The following is a 26,916-nucleotide window of genomic DNA, read 5'->3' as shown; positions in this document are numbered from 1 at the left end:
GTATATATTATGTATGAGAGCCCCCGCCTGCAACTGTTTATATATATATTTGATTCTTAGGGCCATGCTAATTGATTTAAATTCGATATGTGAGCCACTTACATTAGGGTTGACCATTAAAAAAAAACAAAAAATTACTTAATGCGAATTTTGTTCCTTGAATTTGTCATTTGTCATTAAATGTTTGGCTTTAAAAGTATATAAAATAAGTAATAAAAGTCTGAAATGTATGACAATTGATGGAATATGAAAGTGCATTGGCAAGGATCTTTAACATTGGAATATAGATCTTTTTGCCACTTTAAGTTAGTTATTGTGAAATATGAATTTATTTAAGGTATTTATTATTTTCACCTTGCTCTTAAAATGTCGTTTAATGTTGAAACATCCGGTTAACCAAAAAGTTAATTGTCATTTAGGATTTTAGTAAGGCTTGAGTTTAAGCCAATCTTTAGAAAGAAATTTACTAAGCAATTAGAATTCATATGAGAAATTTCCATTCTTTGCTATATCTTTGAGATCTAAGATCTAAACTAAAAAAACATCTAAGTATTATAGAAATTAAAAAGTTTTCATAACATTTAATAAGTAAGTGTATTACCAAGGGTAAAATAATTAAAAGTCTTGCGAGAAATTTATATTTTTGCTATAGTTTTAAATGCTAGGATCTCAAAAAAGCTCAGGTGTTACACATAGCTAATAATAGGCCAGTCCTTAGAAAATAAGTGTATAATATAAAAAATAATTGAAGTACCTATGCGAAATTCAAATTCTCTGCTTTGTAATAGCATATGTTATAAAAGAATATACATTTTTTTAATGGCCTGACAAATTCAAGAAGCAATCCCCGCCAGCTGCGATATGGCGACTATTCACAACACCACAAGCTCGCTGCTGCCCCATGATTTTTCCCTTCATGATTTCTCTTCCAGTACTGTGGAACAGCTAGGTGTCCCGATCCTGCAGATCCTCCTCCCTGTGACCTTCCACCCCGCCGCCCCCGTGACCCTGGGCCGCCAGACAAGTGCCGAGCAAGGCGGCCGCCAGCCGCTAGTAGGGACGCCAGACATCCGCCGATGGTTTTGGGGTTCGCGTCCTGATGGGTCCGCCCCCACCACCGCCGCCCCCGTGACCGCTTGACCCACTGGCCGATCGCGAGGTGGTGCTGACGTCATCCAGATCGATGGTCTCCACCGGCGACGGGGATCGTCGCGTCGAGCTGACCGGCGGCGAGGCATTCGGATTGGCATTCTCCGCATCCGGCGGATTGTGGGTTATCAGGGTCACGCAGCGCTTGATCAGATTGACGCCGTCGTGATCGGGATTGCCGGTGGTGCTGCTGCTGCTGCTGCCCAGTGGCGGTATCTCCTGGCTGGGATTGATATTGGAAGCCGCCGCCGCCGCTGCCGCGTTCCTTAACCATGGGAGATCACTGTAGCTGCCATATAGCTGGGTATACAGCCATTGGCTCGATTGCGGCAAGAGTGGGCTCTGCAAAAAGAGTTGGGCAGCCAGGGCGGGATTGAAGCTGTGTCCACTGGGTGCAAAGTGGTTGCCACCTGCTCCTCCTCCTGCTCCTGTTCCTCCTCCGCCTCCTCCTCCTCCGGCAGCAAAGCCTCCAAATAAATCCGTGGGATTTTTGCCACTGCGTTGAATGAGGGCGGTGAAGGCGCCACCAGAACCGGGGGAACTTTCACTCAGGGAGCTTTGGATGCCACCATTATTTAGATTCAGATTTAGGCCGCCCACTTCCGCCTCCTCCGCCTCCGCCTCCCCCTCGCCCTCCGCCTCCGCTTCCGCCTCCTCCTCGTCGTGGGTCAAAGGTGAACCCAAGCTCTTCCGCGGCGATCCCGTCACCGAAATGCTATCGCTTTCAAAGCCCGCATCAATATTATGACTGCTATTGTTATTATTATCATTTTGCAAACTGGTGATCGGCGGCGGCGATGACGTCATCGGCGGCTGGACAAAGGCGCTCAACTGCGTACCGCTCGTGGTGGTGGTGGTGGGGGAACCCTCCGGACTGGTGGTGCTGTGTGCCGCCCCCACGGTGGACAGTTGCTGCTGATGCTGGCTGTCCCCTGCGAAATAATATGCATTATATTATATTTTATTTAACATATAACTTAAAAGAAATATCTCTCGAACTAACCGCTCAGTCCACGCAGGCCAGTGGCGGTGGGAAAGGCCGCCGCATGGTGGGTGAAAAAGGGGGCGGCGGGAAAGGCGGCCGGGCGACCGCCCAAGGCCATGTGGGCACGCCAATCGGGCGCATGCAGGTGGCTGTGCATCCCCACCAGATGGTGGGCAAATCCTGCAAGGATAAAGAACAAAAAGTTGAGTTAGGATTGGCATTCATAAAAGACGTTAGCAATTTTTTTAACAAGCTCAAATCGTAGGTTAATCAAAATAATTAACAAAAAATATGTACTTCTACAGAGCTTTTAATTTTTGCAGTTCTTTCAACATAACTAAGCCCAGTATTTTATAAACAAAATAATCCATAAAATCATTTTCCAAAATATCAGAAGCAAAACAAACAATTAACCATAAAATCACTTTAGTTTTATTATTATAAAATTTAAATAGTTAAATATTGAAACAATTACGAAAAACTGATTTTAAGAATGACTTAAAAAGGTATAGTTCCTGTCTGTTTTATAGAAATTATATAGCTAATTAATATAAGCACATTATACATTTAGAATTTTGTTTTCTATTTCAAAAGGTTTTCTAATCTGAATTTAACTAATAAACATTCTTATAATAATAATTTTAAAACGATTAGGTCGGAAAGTAATAAAGTAAAAAGGCATTTAAAATTAAGGCCCCACGCCTTGCATTTTAGAAGAAGGGTAACCTTTAAAATATATATTTTCCTTATAATATTTGTAATCACATTAGATTAATTAAATTTCAAGCCCTTTATAATAAGTACACATTTGTATTTATTTATTTAAGCTACAATTTATACACAAGAGCTTCCAGATGGGCAGTTCATGGGGCCCCAAAAGCCAGTTCATTCCGGCCAAATCCTTTGGGGGGCGCCAAGTGCAATGCCAAGACCAATAACCGAAATCTCGCAGCCCGAAAAAATTAGCCAAGAGCAGAAAAACGAGGGCCAAGATGGGGGCCAGAAGAGCCAGCAGCCAAGAGCCAAAAGCCTCGTCTCGACCACATATAGCCCACTGTGCAAGACCAAAAATGCTGCCGCACATTTCGGTTGCTGCAAAACAACATTGGCCAAGGAGTACCCCTTCGAAAGGGGGCTTTAGACCCCCCCCCCCCCAAAACCCAGCCCCTTTGCAATGGCGGCCATTGCTGCTTTTGTATATGTATATGACAAACTCCTAAATAAATTCATTAAAATTATACCCCAGCCAGTGGCGTCTCGCTCTCGCCATGGCAATCGCTCCATCCCTGTCGGCTGCCCCTGGGCCGCCCATGTCCATGTGGCCGCCATCAAGTGGCAGCCCACAGTTGCGGGCATCCTGCAGGATGCCTCCGTCCTGGCCAGAAGCCCGAAGGAAGATGCAGCATAAGATGGCTGAAGGCGATGCCGACGGCGACAGAGCCAAAAGGACCAGAAGGAGCCGCAAATAACACTCGGAGAAAATATCACACATACGCCATGTGGGGCAGGGGTATTACCAATAATGCTCACCAAAAAGATATGAGTGTTATAAGGCTTTGTAGGTATTGAGCTAAATAAAAAATTCAAAAACTGTGGGTTGCATTGCCAAAAATATAAGGAAAACATATATATGGTAATGAAATGTATAATGTTAACTTACAAAAAGGATACTCACATTGATAATTATGACATATTTTAAAAATATATTGAAACTAATATAGTTTTATAGCCAAAAAAATCAAGTTACTTATTTTTAAACTAATGTTGGTCCTAAAAATGTAACGAAAATAGTAGCATCTTTTTAGGCTAAGCAATTCTTTGCCTTTTTAAATAAAAAATATCACTTCTTGAATCTATAAATCGTAGTATTGTTTTTTTATAAAACATCATAAAATAATATACTTGGTTTTGCCACCAAGTACATCACATTTTCTCTGACTGTAGGTGATTGCAAGGAGCCGAGCCAAGGCTTAAGAAAACGCCAAGACGGAGCTGAGCGAGCGAAAGAGATGGCTGCCAAGAGAAGAGCGGAGCGGAGAATTCTCCGGCGGCAGACCGACCACAATACACTCACATGCCCGGACTCTCGCCCTCTCTCTTTCGCGCACCCATCTAGCCGTCTCTTTCGCCGGCGGACTGGCTGGTTTGTCTCCGTCTCGTTTTAACACACTTGAGGCCAAATACTTGGCCAAGTTTTGCCAAAGTTTGCAAACCAAAATTTCACCGAAAATGTGACACCAACGAACCAACCAAACGAACCACTGCAGCACCACCCACGCCCACTTTCCACCCACTTTTCGCCCACTTGCCGCCCACTTTTCCCACCACATTTTCCCACCCACCGTCTCGAACAGCGTCTTGCGTCTTGAGGCAGCTGCATTACTTGATTGGCATGGCTGCATGACATTTTCATTTTCCCACCCGCACACACATCCGTATCTACACCTACACCTACATCTGTATCTGTATCTGTATCTATAGCTCTCTATATATCTATGTATATAGTCATTGATATCGGTACAATGCGGAAAACTGGGTCAAACTGCGACAAGTGGAAGTTGTCATCATCTCGACATTTCGCCATGTCTGGCGTCTTTTTCGATGGAAACTTTTGCTGCTCAGTCAAAACAAAGGCGGGCAAAAAACAATCGGTGGGTGTGCACTTCAATATAGTGCCATTTATATATATGTGCACTATATAGCAACGGATGTCACTGAGATGGCAACTTTCGTTTGAGCACCCATTGTCTGCCAAAGAGCCTTTCAAACTTTTCCACTGAAAGGGGCTTACAAGATGGTTTCATTATTTAATGTCTTTGGCTGGAGGATCAACCTTAACAACACGGGAAAATTAAAAACAATTTTAGTTCTTAACCCCCTGTATAATATTGTCACTTGAGCTCTTGAGATTAAATTCATTTTCTAAGCACACTGATTTTTAATGATCTTTTTTTTTCTATTGCTCAAGATATGTGGGACTTATGGTTTCTTATAAGCTTTTAGAACTGTTAGAAAAAAATATTTCCTTAATTTTAGATCCTTTGTTAGGAAATCTATCGAAGTAATATGGATGATATATAATAGATGATATATAATAGATGATATAATATAAAACATTTAATTGTGGTTATAGCTTTTTCTGATTATTATCTTGATTTTTGCTGCTTATTTATATAAAATCCTTTTTGGACTGTACATTTGTATATTTCGTGTTCTGGTGTTTTACCAGCTGGGACTAAATTCATTTTCTAAGCACACTGATTTTTAATGACCTTTTTTTTTTCTTTTGTTCAAAATAGGTGGGATTTATGGTTCCTTATAAGATTTTAGAACTGTTAGAAAAATATATTTCCTTAATTTTAGATCCTTTGTTAGGAAATCTATCAAAGTAATATGGAAGATATATAATAGATGATATATAATAGATAATATAATATAATAAACATATAATGGTGGTTATAGTTTTTCTGATTACCATCTTGTTTTGCTGCTTATTTATATAAAATCCTTTTTGGATTGTACATTTGTATATTTCGTGTTCTGGTGTTTTACCAGCTGGGACACCATTTTATAGTTGTGTCACGCAAAATGGCAGTAGTAACGGTCCGCAGAAGTACAAGGATCGTTATATCCCCCCTACTTATGGCCCCATAGAGCTCCCTACTTCTGCCCATCTACCACTATTTTTACACCCTTTTTTTGGTACCCCCCCCTACTTATTTTTCCTAACTCCTACATTTTTCCTCTAGGTTCCATTGCACACACATATAGAAATCGTTACCGCCCACGATTTCGAGTGCTACTTAAAGTTGACGTCGACGTCGACTGCGGCAGAGGCAGCGACTGAGACTGCGACTGCGACTGCGGCAGAGGCGATGGCAGACCGTTGAGCAAATTGTGTTTTCCATATAATATAACATCACGTCGATTTTGGGTAACCCAAAACTATGTACATATGTATGCCACTGTCTGTGTCCAAAGCACACACACACACACACTCAACTGCGATAGAGAGAGAGAGGAAGAGTGTGCGAGCGAGACAGGGAGAGCGAGAGGGAGAGAGACCCCATAACTGCAACCTAAATATGCGGTCCTGTAAGGAAACCCTATGTGCGATAAAGGGTTAGCCGCTTTTGGTGTCAGTTTTGGGTTTGCCATTCCTCGGCTTTTCCACCGCTTTCCCAGCGCTTTTCCTTTCGTCCCGTTTTTCATTCTCATTTTCATTTTCCTTTTCTGCTTTTTTTTGTTTTGGTTGTCTTGCCCCCACGTAACGGTATTCGTCGATGGCTGCTCTGTGTGAGTGAATTCCCACTTGGGACACTCTCAAAGTCGCCTCCCACACCCCCACTTTCTCCCTCCAAGGACTCTCCCAGGACCCTCCCCCTGTCCATGTGTGTGTGTCTGCTCGGTAGTGTGTGTAAGAGCATAACGCGGTGCCATTGGTGCGCCGCAAAAAGCTTTCATGAGTCCGGCGTCCTACGCTTCGGCTTTCTTTTCCCGCCGCTCCGCTTTCTTTTCTTCTAGACTTTCTTCCTAGGTTTCGGTTATCTTGCTTTTTTTTGTTTTTGCCATTTTTGGGTACCGCATTGTGGGGAGATTCTGGTTGGTTGCCATGGGTTAAGGGAAAGGGAAGGGGTTGGGAAGGGTTTGGGAAGGGAAAGGGAAGGGAAAGGGAAGGGGTTGGGAAGGGGAAAGGGAAGGGATTGGGAAGGGATTGGGAAGGGATTGGGCAGGACAAGCATGCGACGGGCACACAGGGCGTATGCTTGTTGCCGCCATATAAACTTTGGCCAGAAAGTGCGCTCGATTGTCGGCCAAGAAACCAAAGAAATCTGGAGGAAATCTAAATTTTAATTATAATAAAATATTTAAAAATTTATTAGGTTCCCCTCATTAATTGTTTTTTAATTTCAAGGAACATTTTAATGTTATATTTGTAGCTATAATAAAATGAATAATATTTTTGTACACTAAATATTTGCTGTGTTCAGAAAAACATAAACATTTATCTAGCTAAGAAATAACAATTTAAAACTTGTTCAATTATATACACCAAATTGAGTTAATCAGTGTTTTTAAATTATAATCTTGTCAATAATAAAATGTATAATATTTTGTACACTACATTTTTTCTGTGTTAAGAAAAACATAAATATTTATATAGCTAAAAAATAGCAACTTAAAACCTTGCCAATAATGTTCAGCAAATTGAGTTAAACAGTGTTTTTAAATTATAAACAGGGTCTTACAAAGTAATGTGCAAGTCTAAAACAAAATAAATCAAATTTATTTGTTGGACAAAAAGGTATATGTTATAAAAACTGGTCCTTCTTTACTTAAAAGCAATGGATTAGAATATCTATGTTGAAATTATAAAATTCCTTTAGAGATTTCACTTTAATAGAGTTATAAGCAAATATAAAAAGGATAATTTAAATGTATAAAAACTGCCAATCTTTATTATTATGATTTAAATATATAGTTGCAATCATATATTCAATTTAATAATTATAATTTTAAAGAAATAAATATAAATAAATTTTAAAAACATATAAGCTTATATTTCAATATTAATTTTAAAGAAAATAAGTGTTAAATTTATAAATTAAATTGTGCAAAACTATAATTATTTACTCGCTTAGGTTATTTATTTTATTTAACATCTTGGTAGTAGTTTCCTTGGCTTCTAATTATTATCGCCAAGAAACTTTGCGATCCCAACGACTTGCCGTCGGCAAATGCGCTGAAATTTCTATGCCACCGACGGCATTTGCGATTCCGCCGGCAAAGCAGGAAAATCCGCCCACTCCCGGAAAAGCCCCCCAGCCGCCCACAATGAAAACGAAAGGCGACAGCTCGCCCGAAGAGCGGCAAAGAAAACGCTGCTGCCGCCGCTGCTGCTGCTGGAAAAATAAAAATGGAAAAGGAAAAAACTCAGCGGCGCGCAACAATTTCTCACCACAAGACGTTGCCTTGGAAAATCAGGAACGGGGGGGCAAAAAAAGGAGAAAAAAAAAGAAAAGCAAGCCGGTTTCCTAACTCACCACAAAATAAGGGGGTGGCGGGTGGTTTTTTTTTTTTTGAATGGGCTGAGCGGGGGAGGCGCTACTGTTTTGAGCACCACCCCCGCTCGCCAACCCACCGATTTTCCCACTTTGAGCCCGGCCGACGAATCAGGGGAAATCGCCCAAGTACATGGCTCGCATTTTCACTCCAATCCGCTCGAGTTTCACTCAAAATTGCCGAGAGCAGAAAACTCGACGGCTGCGCATCAGCGTCATGAACGCCAACACAAACACAAAGGGAAAAGGAAAAGCGACGCCGGCGGCAGTCGGAAAATAAAGAAAGCAAGGAAATTCTGTTGCTGTTTTCCGTTCAGCGCGGACATCGCGGCGGCTGCTTTGATTTTGCCGCTGGCTTTCATTATTTTCCAGTGCCTTTATTGGTTTTCAAGTAATATAATAACAAAAGAAAATATTAAATGAATAATATTAAAATGAAAGAACAAGATTAAAAAATATATTATTTCCTGCAAGTTATAAATTTCTAGAAATGTTCCATGGCCTAGCAGAAATGAATAAACATTTTGATCAGAAAAAAGAAAGCGCGTCAATATTCTAAAAAACTCCAACAACTGCTAACTAAAGAAATTGTATAATACTTTTTTGCCCAAAATATTTATATTATTTATTAAGAAGTAGATTTACAAAACAGTTGCGGAGATTTTTCCAGTCAATAACTATACTTTTAGCTTAAGCTTAAAATTAAAATGAAGAAAGTTAAACAGAACTCCTTTGGCTTTTGAAAATCAAATTGATTTAAGCTAGCTACACATTAAAATAAACAGAAACATTTATTCCAAGTAGTAGATATATTTTATTCATTTTATTTTTGTATATTTAAGGAATATTATAAAACCTGTTATTTCTCACCTTAATTTATAAATGCAATTGCCGAATGATAAATAATATAATATATTTATTTTCAAAATTAATTTATGGGCTTCCAAATGCAAGTTAAATTATAGTTTATAGTTAAGACCCTCATATAGTAAACTGTCTGCTTAATATTTTAGAGCTTTTCATTGTCTTATTTATATGAAATATTTAAATATGTTTTTTTGGTTCCATTTGAAATTAAGAAGCTACAAAGTTCAAAAATGTAAACTTTAAACTTAAAAATCTTAAGTAACACAGCATTGTGTGACTTAATAATTTTACGATTTGGAAATATATTTCTGACCCCCCGACAACATCTGCTTTGCTTGGCCACCTGGCAACCCTGGTAGACGAGTAAAAAACGCACAATTTTCTTCGCCTCGGCCAAAATGTAAAATTTAAATTTAAAAATCTTTAATAACACAGCATTGTGTGACTTAATAATTTTGCGATTTGGAAATATATTTCTGACCCCCCGACAACCTCTGCTTTGCTTGGCCACCTGGCAACCCTGGTAGACAAGTAAAAATCGCGCAATTTTCTTCGCCTCGGCCGGCAAAATACCAAAAAAAAGGGAGCAAGTTAATAAAGACCTCCCAGCCAGGCAGCTGTTGCCAATCACTTATCGGCGGCATTCGCCACAGGTGAAAGGTCGCCGCACCCCCACCCCCTTTTCCCACCCCCTTTTCATGCAAAGTGTCTGTCATATCAGTATTTACATGTATTTGTTGTAGATTTGCAAATTGTTTTGGCAAATTTGTTGCTGTTTTGTAAGCTCCTGACAGGGATCCCTGGTAACGGAATCTGCCAGCCCCCACTGAAAATCAACACACACCCACCCACCCCAACACACACGCACAATACGCACAAATTCACCGTTACACAAGTGTTGTCAACACATGCGTTCAATAAGTGAGACATGGGTAAAGTGGTGTGGGTGTGCTGCCTTGGCATGCCAACCTCACACACACAAGGCCACACCATCACCACCACAACCACAGAGAGAGAAAATTATACTAGCATATTTAATTTATATTTATTTAATTATTTTTAACACCAAAGTAATCATTATAATGATTAATATGTATATAATATCATTTTATAGATAATATAAAATTATGTTCAGTAATTGAAATGAAATTGTTTAAGTATAAGATTTAAATAGATAAACAATATTTACTTACTAATTTTAGTAATCTTTATAAATAAAAATATAATCAAATTAAAATAGACTATATAAATAATATAATGATTAATAGATATATTATAACATTTTATGTATAATAAATGACATATATGATTCGAATAGGTAAATAATATTAACGTAATGTCTAGTTAAATAAAATATTGTATATCACAACAATATATTCACTCGCTGAACTTTTTAACTTATAAACAAAACGCTCATATTTTCTCCCAGTGCTCACCCACACATACAACTGAAGGCCAAGGCGCAAACAGGCCGCAAGTTATTGCCAAAAAACAAATGGTAGCATACTTCTCAGCGAGCCGAAGGAAAAAATGTTTTCCCCGGCATTTCGGCAAACATATTTTCGCAAATGTTATAAATAATTTTAAACGCACACCTTGTTGAGACCCCTCCTGAAATTTGCCATTTTGCAGCTTCCCTTTTTCAGTATTTTTTGCACAGGCCACGACCCTTGGCGTATTAGTGTCGCATTGACACGTAAATTGACATGAAATTGAATCAATGCTGTAATATGTCCTTGGGGGAGCGGGCCAAAAGGGGGAGGGGGTGGACTCCCACAAGGACAATGACTTTAAAATATCTCCCTCTGTGCGTGTGTGTGTGTGTGTGCTTAGCTCTTGTCTGGCAAATTGAGCTGTAGGCCTCGTCGCCTTAACCCCCCACTGCCCACGGTGACTGTGCAAATTTTGTGCGTCTGTCTGCATGTTTGATTATATGTACTAAATCATCTCATTCTTTACCCCGCTTTTTTTTTTGGCATATTTTATTTATTTTTTGGCTAGGGTGATGCCAGCCGAGTTTATTAACTTGTTTAAAAGCAGCAGCGTTTAACCCTTTAAGGGCTTTGGGCGAAAGTCACCCCCGGGGTGGAAAAAAGTGGGAGTGTTGAAAGGGCAAGAACATGAAAGAATATGTTGCAGGTGGGGTTTGGGGTGGAGCTATTGAAGTTTAAGTTCATGTTGGAGCCAGTGAAGGGTTAAGAATTAGACAAGTCAATGGTGATGAAGAATTAAGTTAAGTAAATGTGAGTTTCAATAATGGTATTTATTTTTAAGACATTTATTTATTTATTACCAAATTTAAATATCCTAAAGATACCCAATTTAAGCGATCTTCTAAATCTCTAAGGTGGGGTACTTAAGTTTTAGTTCACGTTGGATCAAGAGAAGGGTTAGGAATTAGACAAGTCAATAAAAAATGGACTTAATAAATTCGAGTTTCACCTTTTGAACTACTTAAAAATAAAACGAAATATCATTTAAAGAAGCTGCAACATATAAATATCTTAAAGGTACCCAATTAAAGCGATCTTCCCTCGATTGGTATTCACTTTCTGGACCAAAACCTCAACATAAAAACCGTAAACCCTTATCCAGGATAACCAGGATAACCATATGTGTGTGTGTACTTAAATGCGTACATATATTTGCATTTAAGGGTGGAGTCAGCACACTTTGATCTTTGCCTTTCGCCTTTGACGGCGACTCGGCCAAAAAAGGGGTTTTAAATAAATAATCTTAAATAGCGAAAAAATCATACGCTCGTATGTCGGGCATTGTCTTGCCAAGTTCCGTGGGAATTAATTCGAGCAGAAAATTCATTTACAACATTAGCGCATCGTCGCCTCATTTTTGGAACTCTTTTTTTCGCCTTTCTTTGGGGGTTTTTATGACATAAATTACATCAAGCGCAAAATTTTAATATAATTTTCGCTAAAAACGCAACGCGAAACTTTTTTAGTTACACGCCTTGCTCATCAAAAGAACCTTGGGGGGAGGGGGGCGGTGTGCTGGAGGAGAGGAGCAAGGCGTGTGTGAAACAGGATATCCGCTGCGGAAGCTACAAATTTTCCACTTTTCCACACACACACACTCGCAGGGGGAGAGAGCGAGGTGGCACCTTCTAAAGGATGTGTGGAAATTCAGGAAAGTAGGGAAATTTCGGAAAAGGCACAGAAAGGAAATCTATTATAGCATATAATACATATATTATTATTAAATAATTAGTATAATATTATGTAATATATTATTTAACTAAATTATAATTAATATGTGTTTACATTTCTCTTAGCAATGTATCGTATTTCTGTAAATACTATTCAAACGATTTAAATAATTGATTTTGGGTTTCAGAAATTGTTGAAGACACTAATTATCAGCAAAAAATCTATTTAAGAACTTTTTAAAATTAAGATCTTTGAATATATTTTTCATATACCTACATATGTATTTTGAATAGCATTCGGTTTAAAACGTTGTTCAATGATCCCTTCCTAAAACAACGATCAATGGGCATTCAAACATTTCGTTTTAGGGCATATTTTCGCTCAGTGTCCCGGGGACCCTCTGGAAACTTGTCACTAATGTGCTTCTGCTTACAACGCCATTTTATGTTTATTTCGTTACATCGTCTCCGGGCGGAAAGGACACTCCACTATATATTTTATGCCATGCTACCCAACTACTCTCGCACATATTTGCCGAGTCCTTTTAATCATTTGGCAAACTTTCCCTGACACGCAGCCCGAGATCCCGTTAAAGGAGTCAACTACGTTTTCCGTATGCCAAAAAACTACTCACCAACACACGCACGCATGTCCTGGCACAAAGTCCTTTTAGTTTTTAATGTAATTTTGAGACTTTTTCAGCTGCTGTGTCACTTTGCACACGAAGTGGAGCGGGGCGGGGAATCCCCCTCCAAATTCCCCCGGGGTCACAAGTTATTTCTTTAAGTGATTCCCCAGGACATGGGTAACAGTTTAGCCAAAGGTTTTTAGACAAGGACATGCGAACTTGGTACTGAGCTCAAGAAACTCTTAAAATCCTTTCAACAGTTGTTAAAAAACACTTCCTATAAAATTAAAAACAATAATGTTGTTAAAAGGAATTCATTTTTGTAAAAAACCATTTCAATTTATTCGTTGATTACAATTTATTCAATTTAATTAAAATGAAATTCATTGAGATGATTAACTATCTGTAACTTTAATTAAACAAATTACGATTTCAGAACTATTTTGAATTTATTTAGTCTGTAATATATATATTTTTGGTAGTAAAAATTTCCAATTAACCTAAAAATATTCCTTTTTAAGCCAATAAAATTTCTTTTAAGTACATAAACCCAAGAGTCATTCTTCATAGGCATCGCAGAGAAAGTCAAGGGATTTTTGCTCACTTAAGGCAGACTGATTGTGAGATCGTAAATGATACAATCGCAAAAGAACAAGTGGTTCGTAAGCCTTTTCGCCGAAGCGAATCCAATTGAAATCGAAGTGAACTGAACCACCCGAAGGCCTCATAAATTTCATAGCGAAATTGTTAAATTTTAATAAAATCAAAGCGTATCAAAAGCGATTTGTTCACCAGGCGACGACTGTTTCTTATTTTTTGTTTTCGGTTATTTCCGGGGCACGGAATTCCCAACCCCCAAGGACAATCGTTCTTGCCATCGTTATCCTTGTTCGCAGCCTGGTTATATCGCGTGTTTATTGTTGCAACAGTCGCGCGGGGCTCTTTAAAATAATTTAAGGCTTAAGGGTTGGGTTTTTGGCTTCACCCTCGGCCTCGTCCTCGGAATTGGGATTTTCGGGCTTCTGGGTTTACATTTAACCCCCGCGATGCTCACTTCCAAGTCGCTTCTCGTGACTCGTTAAAGGATTAAAATCATTTTAATGGATTTTTCAAGCTGTTGTTTTGTTGTATAATTGTCGCCTCCATTGTGTCTCGCTCTGTTTCCATAAATAGGGCACACATTCGGCTGAGCACAGGGTGGCATTGACAGGAACCCATCGTCCTTCGTGCTTCGTCCTGCGTCCTTTGCCCGCCTCATTTGTCATCATCTTTATGCTAATGGCTTGAGGTGTTAATGAAGCGGCCAAGTCGGGCACTTTAGGTTAACTTTTTGCCGTGAATCGCTTGGGAATAGGTGGCCCAAAAGTCATAGCAACTCTTAACCAAAGGTTAAAATAACTATGGAATTTTAAAGTGTTGTATAACTAAAAATTATAGTGTATTCTGTAAATAATGACATAAAAGTACACTTTTAAAGTTATAGGAGCATCTAGCCAAAGCTCAATATAATTATGGATTTTAAGGAACTCGTTTTCTCTAAGAATGGTAGTTTTTAACTCATTTAAAATGTGTCGTTTTATTTATTTGTTCAGGTGTCAACTACTTGTAAAAGTAAACTATAAGATTGCTTACACTTTAAAAGCGCAAACTCCTAACCAAAGTTTAATATAACTATGGACTTCTACAAATATTTCATCACCTAGAACGATGGTTTCTCAACTCATTAATAATATTTGTTCAGGAGTAATCCATTTTAAACTATATTATGAACAAAAGTAGTTTAAGTTCTTGTCAGATTAAGCTTGTAAATTTTTTAATAAAGCAATTTTAAATCTATACTTTACTGAAATTAATAAATATTTAACAAAAAGTAGTTGTTTTAGTTTACTGGAAATGTAGTATGTCGCGTATTATACACAAGTCGAGACACCAAAAACCTCTTAATCTAGCCTGGCTTCCATAGCCACTTGAAACCCTTTAAAATGCCAACTTTTCGTAATTCTTTAGACATAACCCTTAACCCCACAATCCATAAAAGCGCAAGTCAGCTCATTAAGGACTAAGCCCAACTCAATTGGCGATGAGCCCGAAAAGGAAGCTCGCGGCCATCGGTGGAAATGGAAATGGAAACCCCAGAACGGGTTCTTATCATAATGAGGGGTATATTGCCGACCTATCGGGTTATAGGCAAAGATCTCTAATTAACCCATTAGCCAATCCCTATACCCGGCCGGATTTTTCAGCTCTTTGTTGGCCCAAAGCCGCGGGCATCGGGATTTCGGCCTCGGTTCGTTTAACCCCTGGATAAAAGGTATATTTATTTACAGCTAATTTCGCGTGTGGCCCGCGGCCAAAATAGACATGCAATAAGCTCACCTGGCCCTTAACCCACCACCAGCACTCCCGCCCATCAGCATTAACCCCCGGCTGCCCGGTTGACATTGATACGTGTGGTTCGGTGTCTAACGAGCGACAAGCCCTTGAGGCCATTTCCCAAAAGCCGCTTAGTTCCCAATTTAGCTCCGCTCAACTCACTGCACTGGGAAAAAATACCCGAAATCTAGCCTGTATCGTATTTATCTGGGGAAATATTCCTAAAATAGTTAATGAGCTTAAATCTCTATCTTTTATCTTTATATATCGAACTTATGTTCTCTAGAAATGGTTTTTGAAATAAAGGTATTAAAGCCCGCAAATTATAGTCAAATCAAAGTTTTTTTTGCCAGTGTGGCGGTGATGTTATCGCCTAAGCCTTCCAAATCCGATTCCCCCGGAATGCTCAACCTGTTCCGCTTACCTGGCAACTTGAAGGGCAATCCGGCCATAAGTGGATCCGGTCCAAAACGTTGTGGCCCAAAGGCGAACGGATGGAATCCCTGGTGTCGCACCTTGGATCTGGGTTCCCTCGGCCCGTCCACGGTCACCTTGATGGCCTTCGTGTAGGTGGCTATCTGGATGGGGTTCGTCGAGATGACAATCGTCAGGGTGAAGCTCTTGCCTGAAAAATATGATTTTAAAATGGGGTTTAATATTAACTAGAAACGAAATGCATAAAATCTGAAAGGAATATTAAATATTATCATTCTTGTTTATTACATTGTGCTGATAAACTTTTTAATTATACTTACAAATTGGTATAGAGATCATTACACTTTAAAAGCTACACGATACAAGACATTAGTAAAAAAAATATATAAATTGAATTTGAAACTTAGGGATATGCTACGTTTTCTATAAGTGCGTTTCATTTTTTAAAAGGAACCTTTCCTTTTCCTGACATAATTTAAGGTTCTATGCTTGTACTCGGGATTTTCAAAATTATTAAAGGAATTTTGTTAGGTTCCTATCCCCGGCGAAATATTAAATGTTCATTTTCGGCGACCATTCCCAGGCAATCAGAGGGCACAGGTCCACACCGGCCACCCACTCTTTTTGGCACTCCCACGGCAGCTGCAAATTATCCAGCGAATTTATAGATTTTCTATGACCCTATGGGTTGCCATGGCCAAAACGCCAACTGCACATGGAAATTAAAGTGCGGATTCGGAATTTCGGATGGGAACGGAGCGCTTTCCGCGAAAATTAACCCCCAACGGAGTTGTGAAAGCTTCATAAAAACACACACATACCAAAATGCAGACATGCAGATTTGCAGGGGGCATGAATGAATGAATGAATGAATGGATGAGCGGAGGATGCTGGGGGTCAGGGGTTATGGGGGTTAAGCCGTATCGGTCTGAAAATCGGGAATGCAACTATATGCACTTCCTTTGCAGCCAATGCAATATTAAGTAGCATGCGGCGACTTTGACATGCCAACTATTGCGGCGCTGTCTGGTTCATATTCCAAATCCCAGATACCATACCCTTAACCCCACCACGGTTAACCCTCCACCGCCTGACAGACGAAAAAACCCACCCCCTAAACGGTGCGCTGCATATTTGAAATATCCATAAAGTGAAACTCCCAGACGCGCGAATATAAAATTCATTTGCCAAACATTTTGAATGCCAAAATACTTGAGTTAATCAACAAAAGGTGAAAAAACACTGAGGGGATGCTTAAGTTGTAAGGGAGTTGTGCTGAGAGATCTTCAATTTAATTGGAGAATACTTCTAGTACAATAAAGGAAAAATAAAAAATCATATCCAAACAAAAAGATTTATATATCGTTTATCTTTCTAAAATATTTTAAGATATTCTAGTAGATCACCTAGTAAAAGGTAATATTTAAGGAGATGATTTTATAAGTATTTTAATAAAAACCTCTTTAGATTATTTTAAATTATTATTTTAAAATAAATTATTATGTATTCTAAAATAAACACAAATATAAAATAATAATAAACAAAAAAGAAATCTCCTTAAATATACTAAATTCGAGTGAATTAATATTGTTTTAGTTTCTTAAAAACTGTTAAAAAATGTTTGGATATTCCAGTAAATACCGAATTTTAATACAATATTAATGGTTTACCAGGTATCCCCTTCGTATACTATGTAAGGAATATTTTTGGGTATATTTTTAAGAAGCACTAAATCAATATTAACATCAAGATGCGATTACACCCTTTGAATAAATATTGTGTAACAAGACTTGATGATCTGTTAACAGAACACTATGTGTAACTTTTGTATGCAAATTTGCCGTGGTCATGTGCCTCATAATCCATTTAGAACCCTCAGCCCCACCATATAATTCCGAGTCATTTGCAGCTTTCTGGTCTACAGCCAAATAAGGAGAACACATAAAAAACAAACAAACTTCTTAGATTAATATTAAATTAAACGAAGCATGCAAAAAACGCAAGAAGGCGGTAATCATTAAGACAAAGGGCAGCAAACAAACTGACGACGTCTGAATTTCCCTGGGCTGTAACGGCTGCAGTGGAAAATCTAGAAAAGTGGGGGGGGGGGGGGAAAACCCCAGAAACCCACGCAAGAAAACAAATGAACGTAAACAGAGGCGAAACGAACCAAGAAACCCAACAAAATGAAATGAAACTTTTTTAATTATGCGCCCTCAGCAACAGCAGAGCAAAAGCAACAAGCTGGAAAAGCGGGTGGGAAATGGGAAAATTCTGGGGGGTGGGGCCGGGGATTTTCAAGTCAAGAAGGAGTAACCAGAGAAGGCTCGCAAAGTGGCTAAAGACAAAAGACTTTGGCGTCGTCTATTTTTGTTTTCTGTTCTGTTTTTTTTTTGTTTTTGGCTCTACTTTACTCGCTTTTGTGTTTTGCCAAATGAGCAAAAATTGCAAATAAATCTGTAGCTGTTAGCCATTTTCCACCAGCCCCCCGCCCTTCTACATTTCCAGGGGGCGTGGCATCCACAACAACGGCGACAAAGAACTTTTGCCTGCTAATAAGATGAAAAACCATTAAAAGTCGACACAAGTCGCGTCCATTGCAAGTGGAAAATTCTGTGGGCGGGGGGGAGGTGTGGAAAATTCTGTAGGGGGCGGGGCGGGGAAAGCCAAGTGTATGTTTGTGTGTGTGTGTGCTGGGTTAAAATGTTGTCATTTTAGCAACAAAGCAGAAATTATCACCACTTTGCAAAAGGCGACGACAACGACGACGGAAAAGGAGTTGGAAAATGCGGAAAAAGGGCTGGGAAAATCGAGGGGGGCGTGGCAGTGGCGTGGGCGGGGGTGGGGGCAACTCGGTGGCAATGTGGACAAAGTCTGCACCCTTTTAACAGGACCCAACTGTGACATATGCGTGGGGTGGGGTCACAGTGGACCCAAAACTAATAATTGGTTTTTGAACTTAAATGAAAAGGCAACAAAATCGCAGTTGTAAATTTGGTGAATAAAACTAGGCAGTGACATTTATTAAAATATTTTATTAATCCACAAGATATAGTAAAACATATTATGATATGTATTTTTTTTTTATTCGTACAAACTACCAAATTTTAAAAAATCTCAAAAATTTATTTTTAAAGAAATTCCGCAAAATACTAAAATATTAAAAGTATTTATTTCACTATTGTTAATAAAAGTAACTTAGCCATATTACCTAGAGAAAAAAAAAGGAAATACTGAATGATATTATTCCATTAATTTGTATTTCATTATAAGTACACATAAAATGATTTAACCACATTGCCTTCAGAATAAAAATACTAAAGATTTAATTTTAAACAAATATATAACAAATCAAGTTTTCAAAAAAAAAAATGAACATATATGTGCTGGAAAATGCTAAATAATTTATTTTTTTACTTTAAAGAATTTTTTTTTATTTTAAATTTTTAAAATATCTAAAAAAAGGAGATCTCTATGAGTGAAAGTTCCACTGTGGCTCATTTATGTGGACGCGAGTGTGTGTGCCGGGCGCTAAGTGATTTTAAAACAAAGTTTTTGAAACGTTTAACCTTGCACAACAAAAATGTTTCATTTGCTGTGGAAGCAGTAGCAGAAGCCAAAGCCTTTGCCTGCATTTTAACTTTCGATGCTGATAATGAAGGCAGGACTACCGCCCCCCAAAAAAGGGGGCGGCAAAGGGGGATGTTGGGTGGTGGGTGGCCAGGACATCGCAGCAAGGACACCGACAAGGGTTCGTATGCTTAGGCAATTTAATGGCTGCTACTGCCACTGCCACTGCCACTGCCTTTTGCCCTGTGTTAATGTCGTTAGTAGCATGGCGCCATAATTATAATTTGACATAAGACAAGAAGTCTGAGGTTGACAACAAAATGACATTTTAAATACAGCAGGATGCGAAACAAGCAACCTAGGAGAGCAACCCCCAGGACAAGCCCAAACCCAGTGGCACTCGGCTCGTATTTAGACACTTAACAGATCATAATTTCAACACTTTGCCTAATGCCAACGAATTTACTTAATGGCCGGGCTTCATCGAGGATTTGCCAGGGGATCAAATGAAGGGGGGCCAAGAAACCCCTACACATACTCAAAACTTTGCCCTAAGCCTCTGAAAAATATATCTAGGCATTACATTTCGCAGCAGAATGCTCCGGTCCAGTCGAAAGTCTCTTTTTCTTGGCAGTCTATTTGCATAAACTCCACTTTGACCCCCCGAAAGGCACTGGTATACCTCCTTGCCAGTCATAAATATTCATATGTTTATTTTATAGCAAAAAAGACAAAATGGGTGGGGGGGTTTCCCTTCACGTTTGACTTGGCCGAGTTGAGACTGCTTGAAGACACTTTGTTGATTGTTTATGTGGCCACTTTTACTTTAAGCCATTTTTGTACTCCCTTTTTTGAATCAAAAACTTGGCAATAGGTGACCCAAAACTGCATTTATAGGGGGAATTACTTGACTAGTTTTATTTTTTTTTTAAGCTAGTGGCTTAATTTGCCACAATGTTCAATGCTTTTTGCCATTTCAATAATATACGGATTTTTTCAGGATTTTTGAGATATAATTTTTCAATGATTTGCGGAATGGTGACCCAAAACTGCTACCTTGAAGCCCATAACTTGAACAATAGGTTACCAATTCTTAAGTATTACACCTATAAAATTTTGTAATTTAAATATCTAATCATGTACATACAACTTTAAGCGATGATACGTTCTTTTTAACCATTGAATTCAAACTTGTTCCTTTTTTTTATTTATTTACTATTTTATTTCCAGTGAAGATTTTTTATTGACTTTTTCTGTTGCATATATTGGAATCATCATTATTTTTATAACGGACTTTTGTCTTTTTGGCTCAACCCATTTTCCCCCGAGGCGCTTTTCCGCTTTTCCAGGGTGAGTTTTCAAAAATAATGAGAGTGGGAGGCGTTTCAGTTTCACTTGGTTTCGGTTTAATAATCATAAATTGTAACCCTTTTTGGCGCAACTTCTTGACTCTGTTGACATCCGTTTTCGTTGTTTTTCAAAAAGCGATAGAGGACTGCAGGATTTCTGGATTTCTGGATTTATGTTACATGGCCGCCGGGCGAAATGGCGATGGAAAGGCAAGGAAAAACTTTCTCACATGCCGAAAAGGAAATTAAATTTCCAGCCAAGTCAGAAATTATATTGGCAATAAATGAAGACACAGCCGAGGAGACGAGGATGAAAATGAGACGGAGCCCCAGACGCTGCCAGCAATTACGGCCTTCCATTTTGGCGGGGTTGGTTGGTTGGTTGGTTGACGAAACACTGGGGTCTTGAGATATACGCAGGGCTGCCAAACAGGAAGCCGGAATCGACGTTTATTAAAACGGAAACTCGAGACAACTGTGCGGCGGCACCGTCGACACCAGCACAAAAATCTGAAAAAAAACCTTAAAAAAAAAAAGAAAATAGAAAAAGTCAAGGAAAAAAAGATGCTGAGACGGAGGCGGAAAGAAAATAAACGCGACAAAGACGATGGCGACAAGGACATAATTCTATCCTTGGGGCCAGCTGATAAGCCACCCCCACTAAACCACCCACCACCCATTACCCATCGTCCCCCAAAAAGGACGGCCGCTAAATTGCAATTTTCAAGATTTAAGCGTGAACAATAAATGTCACATAATCTGTAAGTAGCCAAATAAAGGGACTAAGCTATTTAATTTAATTTATCGCATTTTAAACATCCAGCAAAACAATAAAGTCAGCGAACAGCAAAAAATGGTAAAAAATAATATGTATATAAAGCGAATTTATTGATTGCGGTCATTCGGCCGAGGGAAATTCGAGGAGCCTGACTTAAATGTATATAGATTTTTGGTGCCGCAATTTGTGGGGTGTCTTTTGATAAGAACTTGACAAAAATAAATTCAAAGCAATATAATTTAGGTTAAGATAAGGGGAAATTTATATTTCGGTTTCTTTAGAGGTTTTAAGGACAAAAAAAATAATAGATAATATTTTCAAGACAGTAAAAAATAAGGTCATAATTATAAATTACTTAAAGACAACATAAGGAATTGTAACATTTAAATATTATTTAACAGCATTTTAATTGTACAAATTAATAACCCTATTGTAATTACTATATAAATAACTTAAATATCATTTAACCTTATAAAGAAAAATCTGGGGTATCGCTATTTAAAATACATTGGCATATCTTGAAAAAGAAAAAAGGTAACACGATTATAACTTCATTTGGATATTATTTAAATCATGTAAAGCTATAAGCAATATTTGTTCTATTTATTATAAAATACTTTATCTCATTATCAGTAAAATTATATATTTTTCAGCTCCCTTGAGCTAAACCGAATTTTACAATTAAGAACCCAGGAAAGTGTCAACAAATCTTGAGGGCCAGTTGGGGTTTTCGGCAACTCCTTCTGCTGTTTCTCAGGATATGATGATGCGGGCAGGAAAATCCTGTGACACATTTCATTATACAAATATCAATTAAGCACACGGCAAACACACACAGAAATGCGAGTGTGTGCGTGAGTGTGTGTGTGGGAACACCAACCGGAAGTTAGCAACCCCATGGAAAATTCAGGGAAAAGGGGGTAGGGAAACAAACCTGTCATAAGGGCTGGCGGCTGCTTAATGAAAATTAAAAATTCAACATCAAACGCAAGGAAAATGTAAGGCAACAACAACCCCCACGGTCGAAGAAGTGTTAATGTGCCATCTGATTTATTTATGTAGAATGTATGTAAAGTGTATGTGAGTAGGCGAGTGTGTGTGTGTGTGTGTGTGTGTGTGTGGATTGCTTGAATTTTGTGAGAATTCGTGACTTCAATTAAATTCCATTCGATACTCAAGGAATTTCCGACCGATGATGCGCAAGTAATTTCCGAAATTGGATACTGTGTGCCACCAGCAAACAGGCAAATACGAATGCAAACAAACACAAGTCTGTCCCTGTCTCTGTGTGCGTGCGTATCTGTGTGCGGGCAGCTCTGAGTGTTTGTGTGTGTGTGTGTGTGCATTTGTATTAAATCAAATTTTAATTGCGCATACTTGTCCCTCGGCAAATATTTGCAACGCTCGCTCGCCACCGCCTTTGACTCGGAGTTCCAGTCTCATCCGCCAGCGAAACTGGCCAAAATGCTTTAGCGACAAGGAATTTAAGGCCAACACACATACGCAAACACATACGCAAACACACCCACACAGACTCACACACACCCGCACTGTTCAAACAAACATTATGAGCCAACAGGCAAACAAACAATCAAACAAACAAACGGCAAAGAAAATTCAACTTGTTTATTCGCCCACCAAGAAAAAAGCGTCTGTATGAAGAAGGAGCATCAAGTTAAGCTTTAAAAAAAGAGAAAGTCAGACGGATTAGTCTAGAAGAAAGCCTTATATAAATAGATATTTTTGGAAAACAACAATTTTTAGGAATCCTGACCTATACTTAAAATATATGTAAGTATGTACCTTAAAATTCATTGGTTAACTTCTTGAAGAAATTCCAGCTTTGACCTTTTAAAATTAAATATTACATTTTCTTTCAATTAACCAGATAATTTTTATCTATAAGTTTACATTATTAAGCTTACAAAATTAACTGATTGATAAAGAATAATGATTTGGAACACTATTAGAGTTCTTAATCAAATAAAATTGGTGGTAAATGAAAGTAGTCTTCCTTAATTAAGTACATTCCAATAAAAAACAAACTTGTATTGAAAATATATATTTTTTTATTCAATTATGTATACAGAAATATTAAATATTGGACTTTAAAAACTGGAAATCTACCTAGAAAATGCAAACTTGGCTTCGAGACTTAACATTTTCTACAAATTCTTTTATTAGGTAATTTTAAAGAGCCTCAAACAGATGGGCGTTTCGAATTCCTTGGGACTCGTTTAAAAGGCGCTAACTGGAATTTAAGATGCCAGGTTAATAGGGGTAGCCAAGGTTGAAATTCATTCGACTATAATTCCACTAACGATGCCGCCTGTCGCCGGAAAGAATCTTTGCCCAGGAGTCGAAGTATCTAAACACCCAGCTGGCGAGGTCATTGGATGGGTGGGCAGTGGCTTTTGGAACTTCTTGGGGCGGCTTTGTGGGTGGTTTTTGGGGCGGGTTGGGTGGATGGTCCACCTACCGACTAATGCCTAAATAAGTAGAAACTGCCACTGCCCCGCCCCCAAAAGGAAAGTATCTAAGCGGCAGCTCCTAGGAAATCTGTCAAATGTCAACGGCAGACGCGAGTTGGCAACGTTGACGTTGGCTCATTAAAAAACGAACTTGTCCGGGTCGCTGTTGTTTGTGCTGTTGCCTTTTGGGACTGTTGCTGACACCTGGGCGAAAGTTTTCTGTGTGTTGGTTTGTGCACGGAGAGAAATCGGGGTAGGGTTCTAAATAATGTCAGTTTTAACGGAAAATAACCGTCATATGCAGCATTTTTAAGTATATTGCTTGACAATCCTAAACTATTATTATAATTATTTGTAATGTTCTTCATTGCTTAAAAAAAGTGGAATGCCCGTTAATTTTATAGCCAATGTAAGTATTTTTTAATTTCTGTTTTATTTATTTTAAATAAAATAATATAAAAATTATTCAATTTAAAAGTTTTTGTATTAAATGTTATGTTGTTGTATTTGATTCAAATAGTCAACACCAAAGTTGGAAACCAGTGTGCAGATATTAAATTGTAATTTTCCATTTTTAATAGAGCCTTAATTTTAGTTCTTTTAATTTATTAATTTTTATAAATAGGAATGCACTTTTAAAATCATAAATTAATGTAACCCTTTTTTATACTTTTCTGATAGTAAACTATAGTAAATTGAATTGTAAGTATTATTTTTAGAAATGATTATTATGCAGAGTTTTTATGGCAAGTTTTAGAGAGCACACAAATTTATACATCCTTAAATAATATTAAATATAAGAAAAGATATATTTTAGGAAAAGAAAATAACTCCAACCAATATGCCATAAGTGAAGTATATTTTAAAACATAGTTAAGTAATGTTGACGATGTTTTTGTGAGTGTTTTTTGTAGAGGAGGCTTTGGTTCAAAATGGCGGCCTTAGTGCGACCATTTTGGCTGTTGGCCTGGGTGTTTATCACATTGCTGCTATTAATTAAGCCTAACGAGGTTACCGTTCGCAACCACACCCCCTCGCTAAAAAAAGGGGGCGGAATGGGGGTCTTCATCTTAGTGCGGCAAACTTCATAATGAAATTTCACCTTCATCTCATTAAAAGTCTTGAGTATTTTTCGAGCACAGTGCTGTAAATTGATGCGTGTCAGTTAGAAAAGGGTTTTTGAGTCCTCCGTCGAGAAGGCAGTGCCACGCCCCTAATCCCGCAAAACGCCCAGTCTGTTTGTCAGTTTGTCTGCTCTCGAGTTTTCCCAGTTTTCTGAGTTTTCCAGCTTCTGACTGACAACGCCGGGGCGCATATTTAATTTTTAATGAAGTTTAATGGATGCCGGAAGCTTTAAAGAAACTGAGGAGCGGAACTCGGGAACTCAGGAACCCAGGCACCCAAAAGGGGAACCGAAAAGCAACAATGGACATATATATTATATAATATTCACTTCAACCTGAGCAAGCTGCACATATCTCCCCATAATTCTTTTAATATTCTCGCAGTTCGGATGTTTGTATTTTCTATATTTTTTTAATTCTTGCCAGAAAATATCTTTAAGTTGGTATTATTAGTTTAAAATATAGTTATTTAAGAGCAATGCTTTGAATTAGAGTTGGATAATCATAGAATATAATATTAGTTAATCATTTTAGACTAATAAATTCTATTTATTATTTTAAAATTTCTAAAAATCAAATAACAATATTTTTAAATATTACAATTTTAAATTTTAAAGATCAATGAATTAAACTAGATTGGCATAATCATAAATAATACTATTAGTTGCTCATTTATGATTGATCAATGTATATATATATATATTACTAAATCCATGAAAATATCTTTCAATCTTTTAAAAGGTAAAATCAATATGTAATAGTCTTAAAAATAATTGTTTTAATTTTAAAGCTCAATGCTTTAGTTAGTTAGCTATAGTGAGTTAAACTAAAATGAATTATTCTCTTTATATTTTTTCCATAGCTAGAAGATAAATTTAAGTCTGTAGAACTGTAGAATTTGTATGATGACATATTTCACTAAGTTTTAAAGATTGCGTTTCTTTTTTTTAAAAGATCATGGTAGCAATCAGCTAATGCATTCGACTCATTTGGCTGACAATCAACTAACAGCTCCCGAAAATTCCAGGGTTACGAGTGTGGAGGGCCCATTCCATGGGTTTAAACTGAGCAATAAGCAGGCTATAATCACTTGCAGTTAATTAACATATTATCTGCAGCTTAGATGTTGCGCTGCACTTTGGTAATGCACTTCAAAGTGCTTGCACATCAGTGTGCAGCTCTCATTTACATGCATATGGCAACAATAATTACATGTGCCGGACCCCCTGAGCCCCTTAACCCCTTAGCCCCTTAACCCCTGGGCCCCTTGACCCTTAACTCTTAACCCCCTGAAACCCCCCACCCCCCCCGGCCGGCACAGAAATCTCTTTCGACGAAACGGCATCCAAGTGATTGTAATTCATTAGTCGACAACAACAAACCCGATGCATTTGTGCATATGCCTGTGTGTATGTGTGGGAGCGGCTGCATCTGTGTGGGTGTGGATTATGCAGTTTCCGCTTGGCTGCAACTGCAGTTCCATTTCCACACATTTCCCATTTCCATTTCCCATTTCCACGGCTGCAATTGCGATTGCAGCTGCTGATGCCGCCATTTTATCTAATTGCGTTGCCCCCGACCAGTGGCATTACGCATACGCCACGTGGTCCATATCATTAAAATTGCGAGTACTTCACGCACGCAAAAAAAAAAATTCGATTTTAGCTTAGAACTGGCGTGGGGGTCACGGGATTACCAATATATTACTGTGGTATACAAACACAAGACAATGTAATTTAATTATAAATGTTTTCACCATAAGGAGACAATCAATTATAAATATATTTCTATAAGTAATATCACTAAATTTAAATAACGGTGAGCGTTTTATTTTAGCTACAAAAATATTAAAACCACAGTTTTTGAGCCTCATTTTGACCAAGTTACAACTTAAAATCCAACCACATATTTTTCGATCCAAAAAAAAAAAGTATTTTGGCAATCATTTTGCGATATATGGT

At 38.2% G+C, this 26,916-nt stretch overlaps 1 protein-coding gene across 2 annotated transcripts in view; it reads right to left on the bottom strand.

Annotated features, from left to right (window-relative positions):
* Window positions 1–783: 783 nt before the first annotated feature.
* The window catches only part of LOC119556905 (protein lozenge), a 33,758-nt gene continuing 7,625 nt past the window's right edge, over window positions 784–26,916 (bottom strand). For both annotated transcript variants that reach the window (XM_037869390.1, XM_037869391.1), the window contains exons 4-6: window positions 15,653–15,853; window positions 2,153–2,314; window positions 784–2,081 (exon numbers count right to left, since the gene is read on the bottom strand). In XM_037869390.1, coding sequence (XP_037725318.1) covers window positions 1,051–2,081; window positions 2,153–2,314; window positions 15,653–15,853 — 1,394 coding nt within the window. In that variant the 3' untranslated portion in view covers window positions 784–1,050. The remainder of the gene's footprint in view (window positions 2,082–2,152; window positions 2,315–15,652; window positions 15,854–26,916) is intronic.

Source organism: Drosophila subpulchrella, chromosome X (assembly GCF_014743375.2).
Source record: "Drosophila subpulchrella strain 33 F10 #4 breed RU33 chromosome X, RU_Dsub_v1.1 Primary Assembly, whole genome shotgun sequence".
In the NCBI taxonomy this organism is placed as follows: domain Eukaryota; kingdom Metazoa; phylum Arthropoda; class Insecta; order Diptera; family Drosophilidae; genus Drosophila; species Drosophila subpulchrella.
This window is presented reverse-complemented; position numbering and strand designations above follow the sequence as displayed.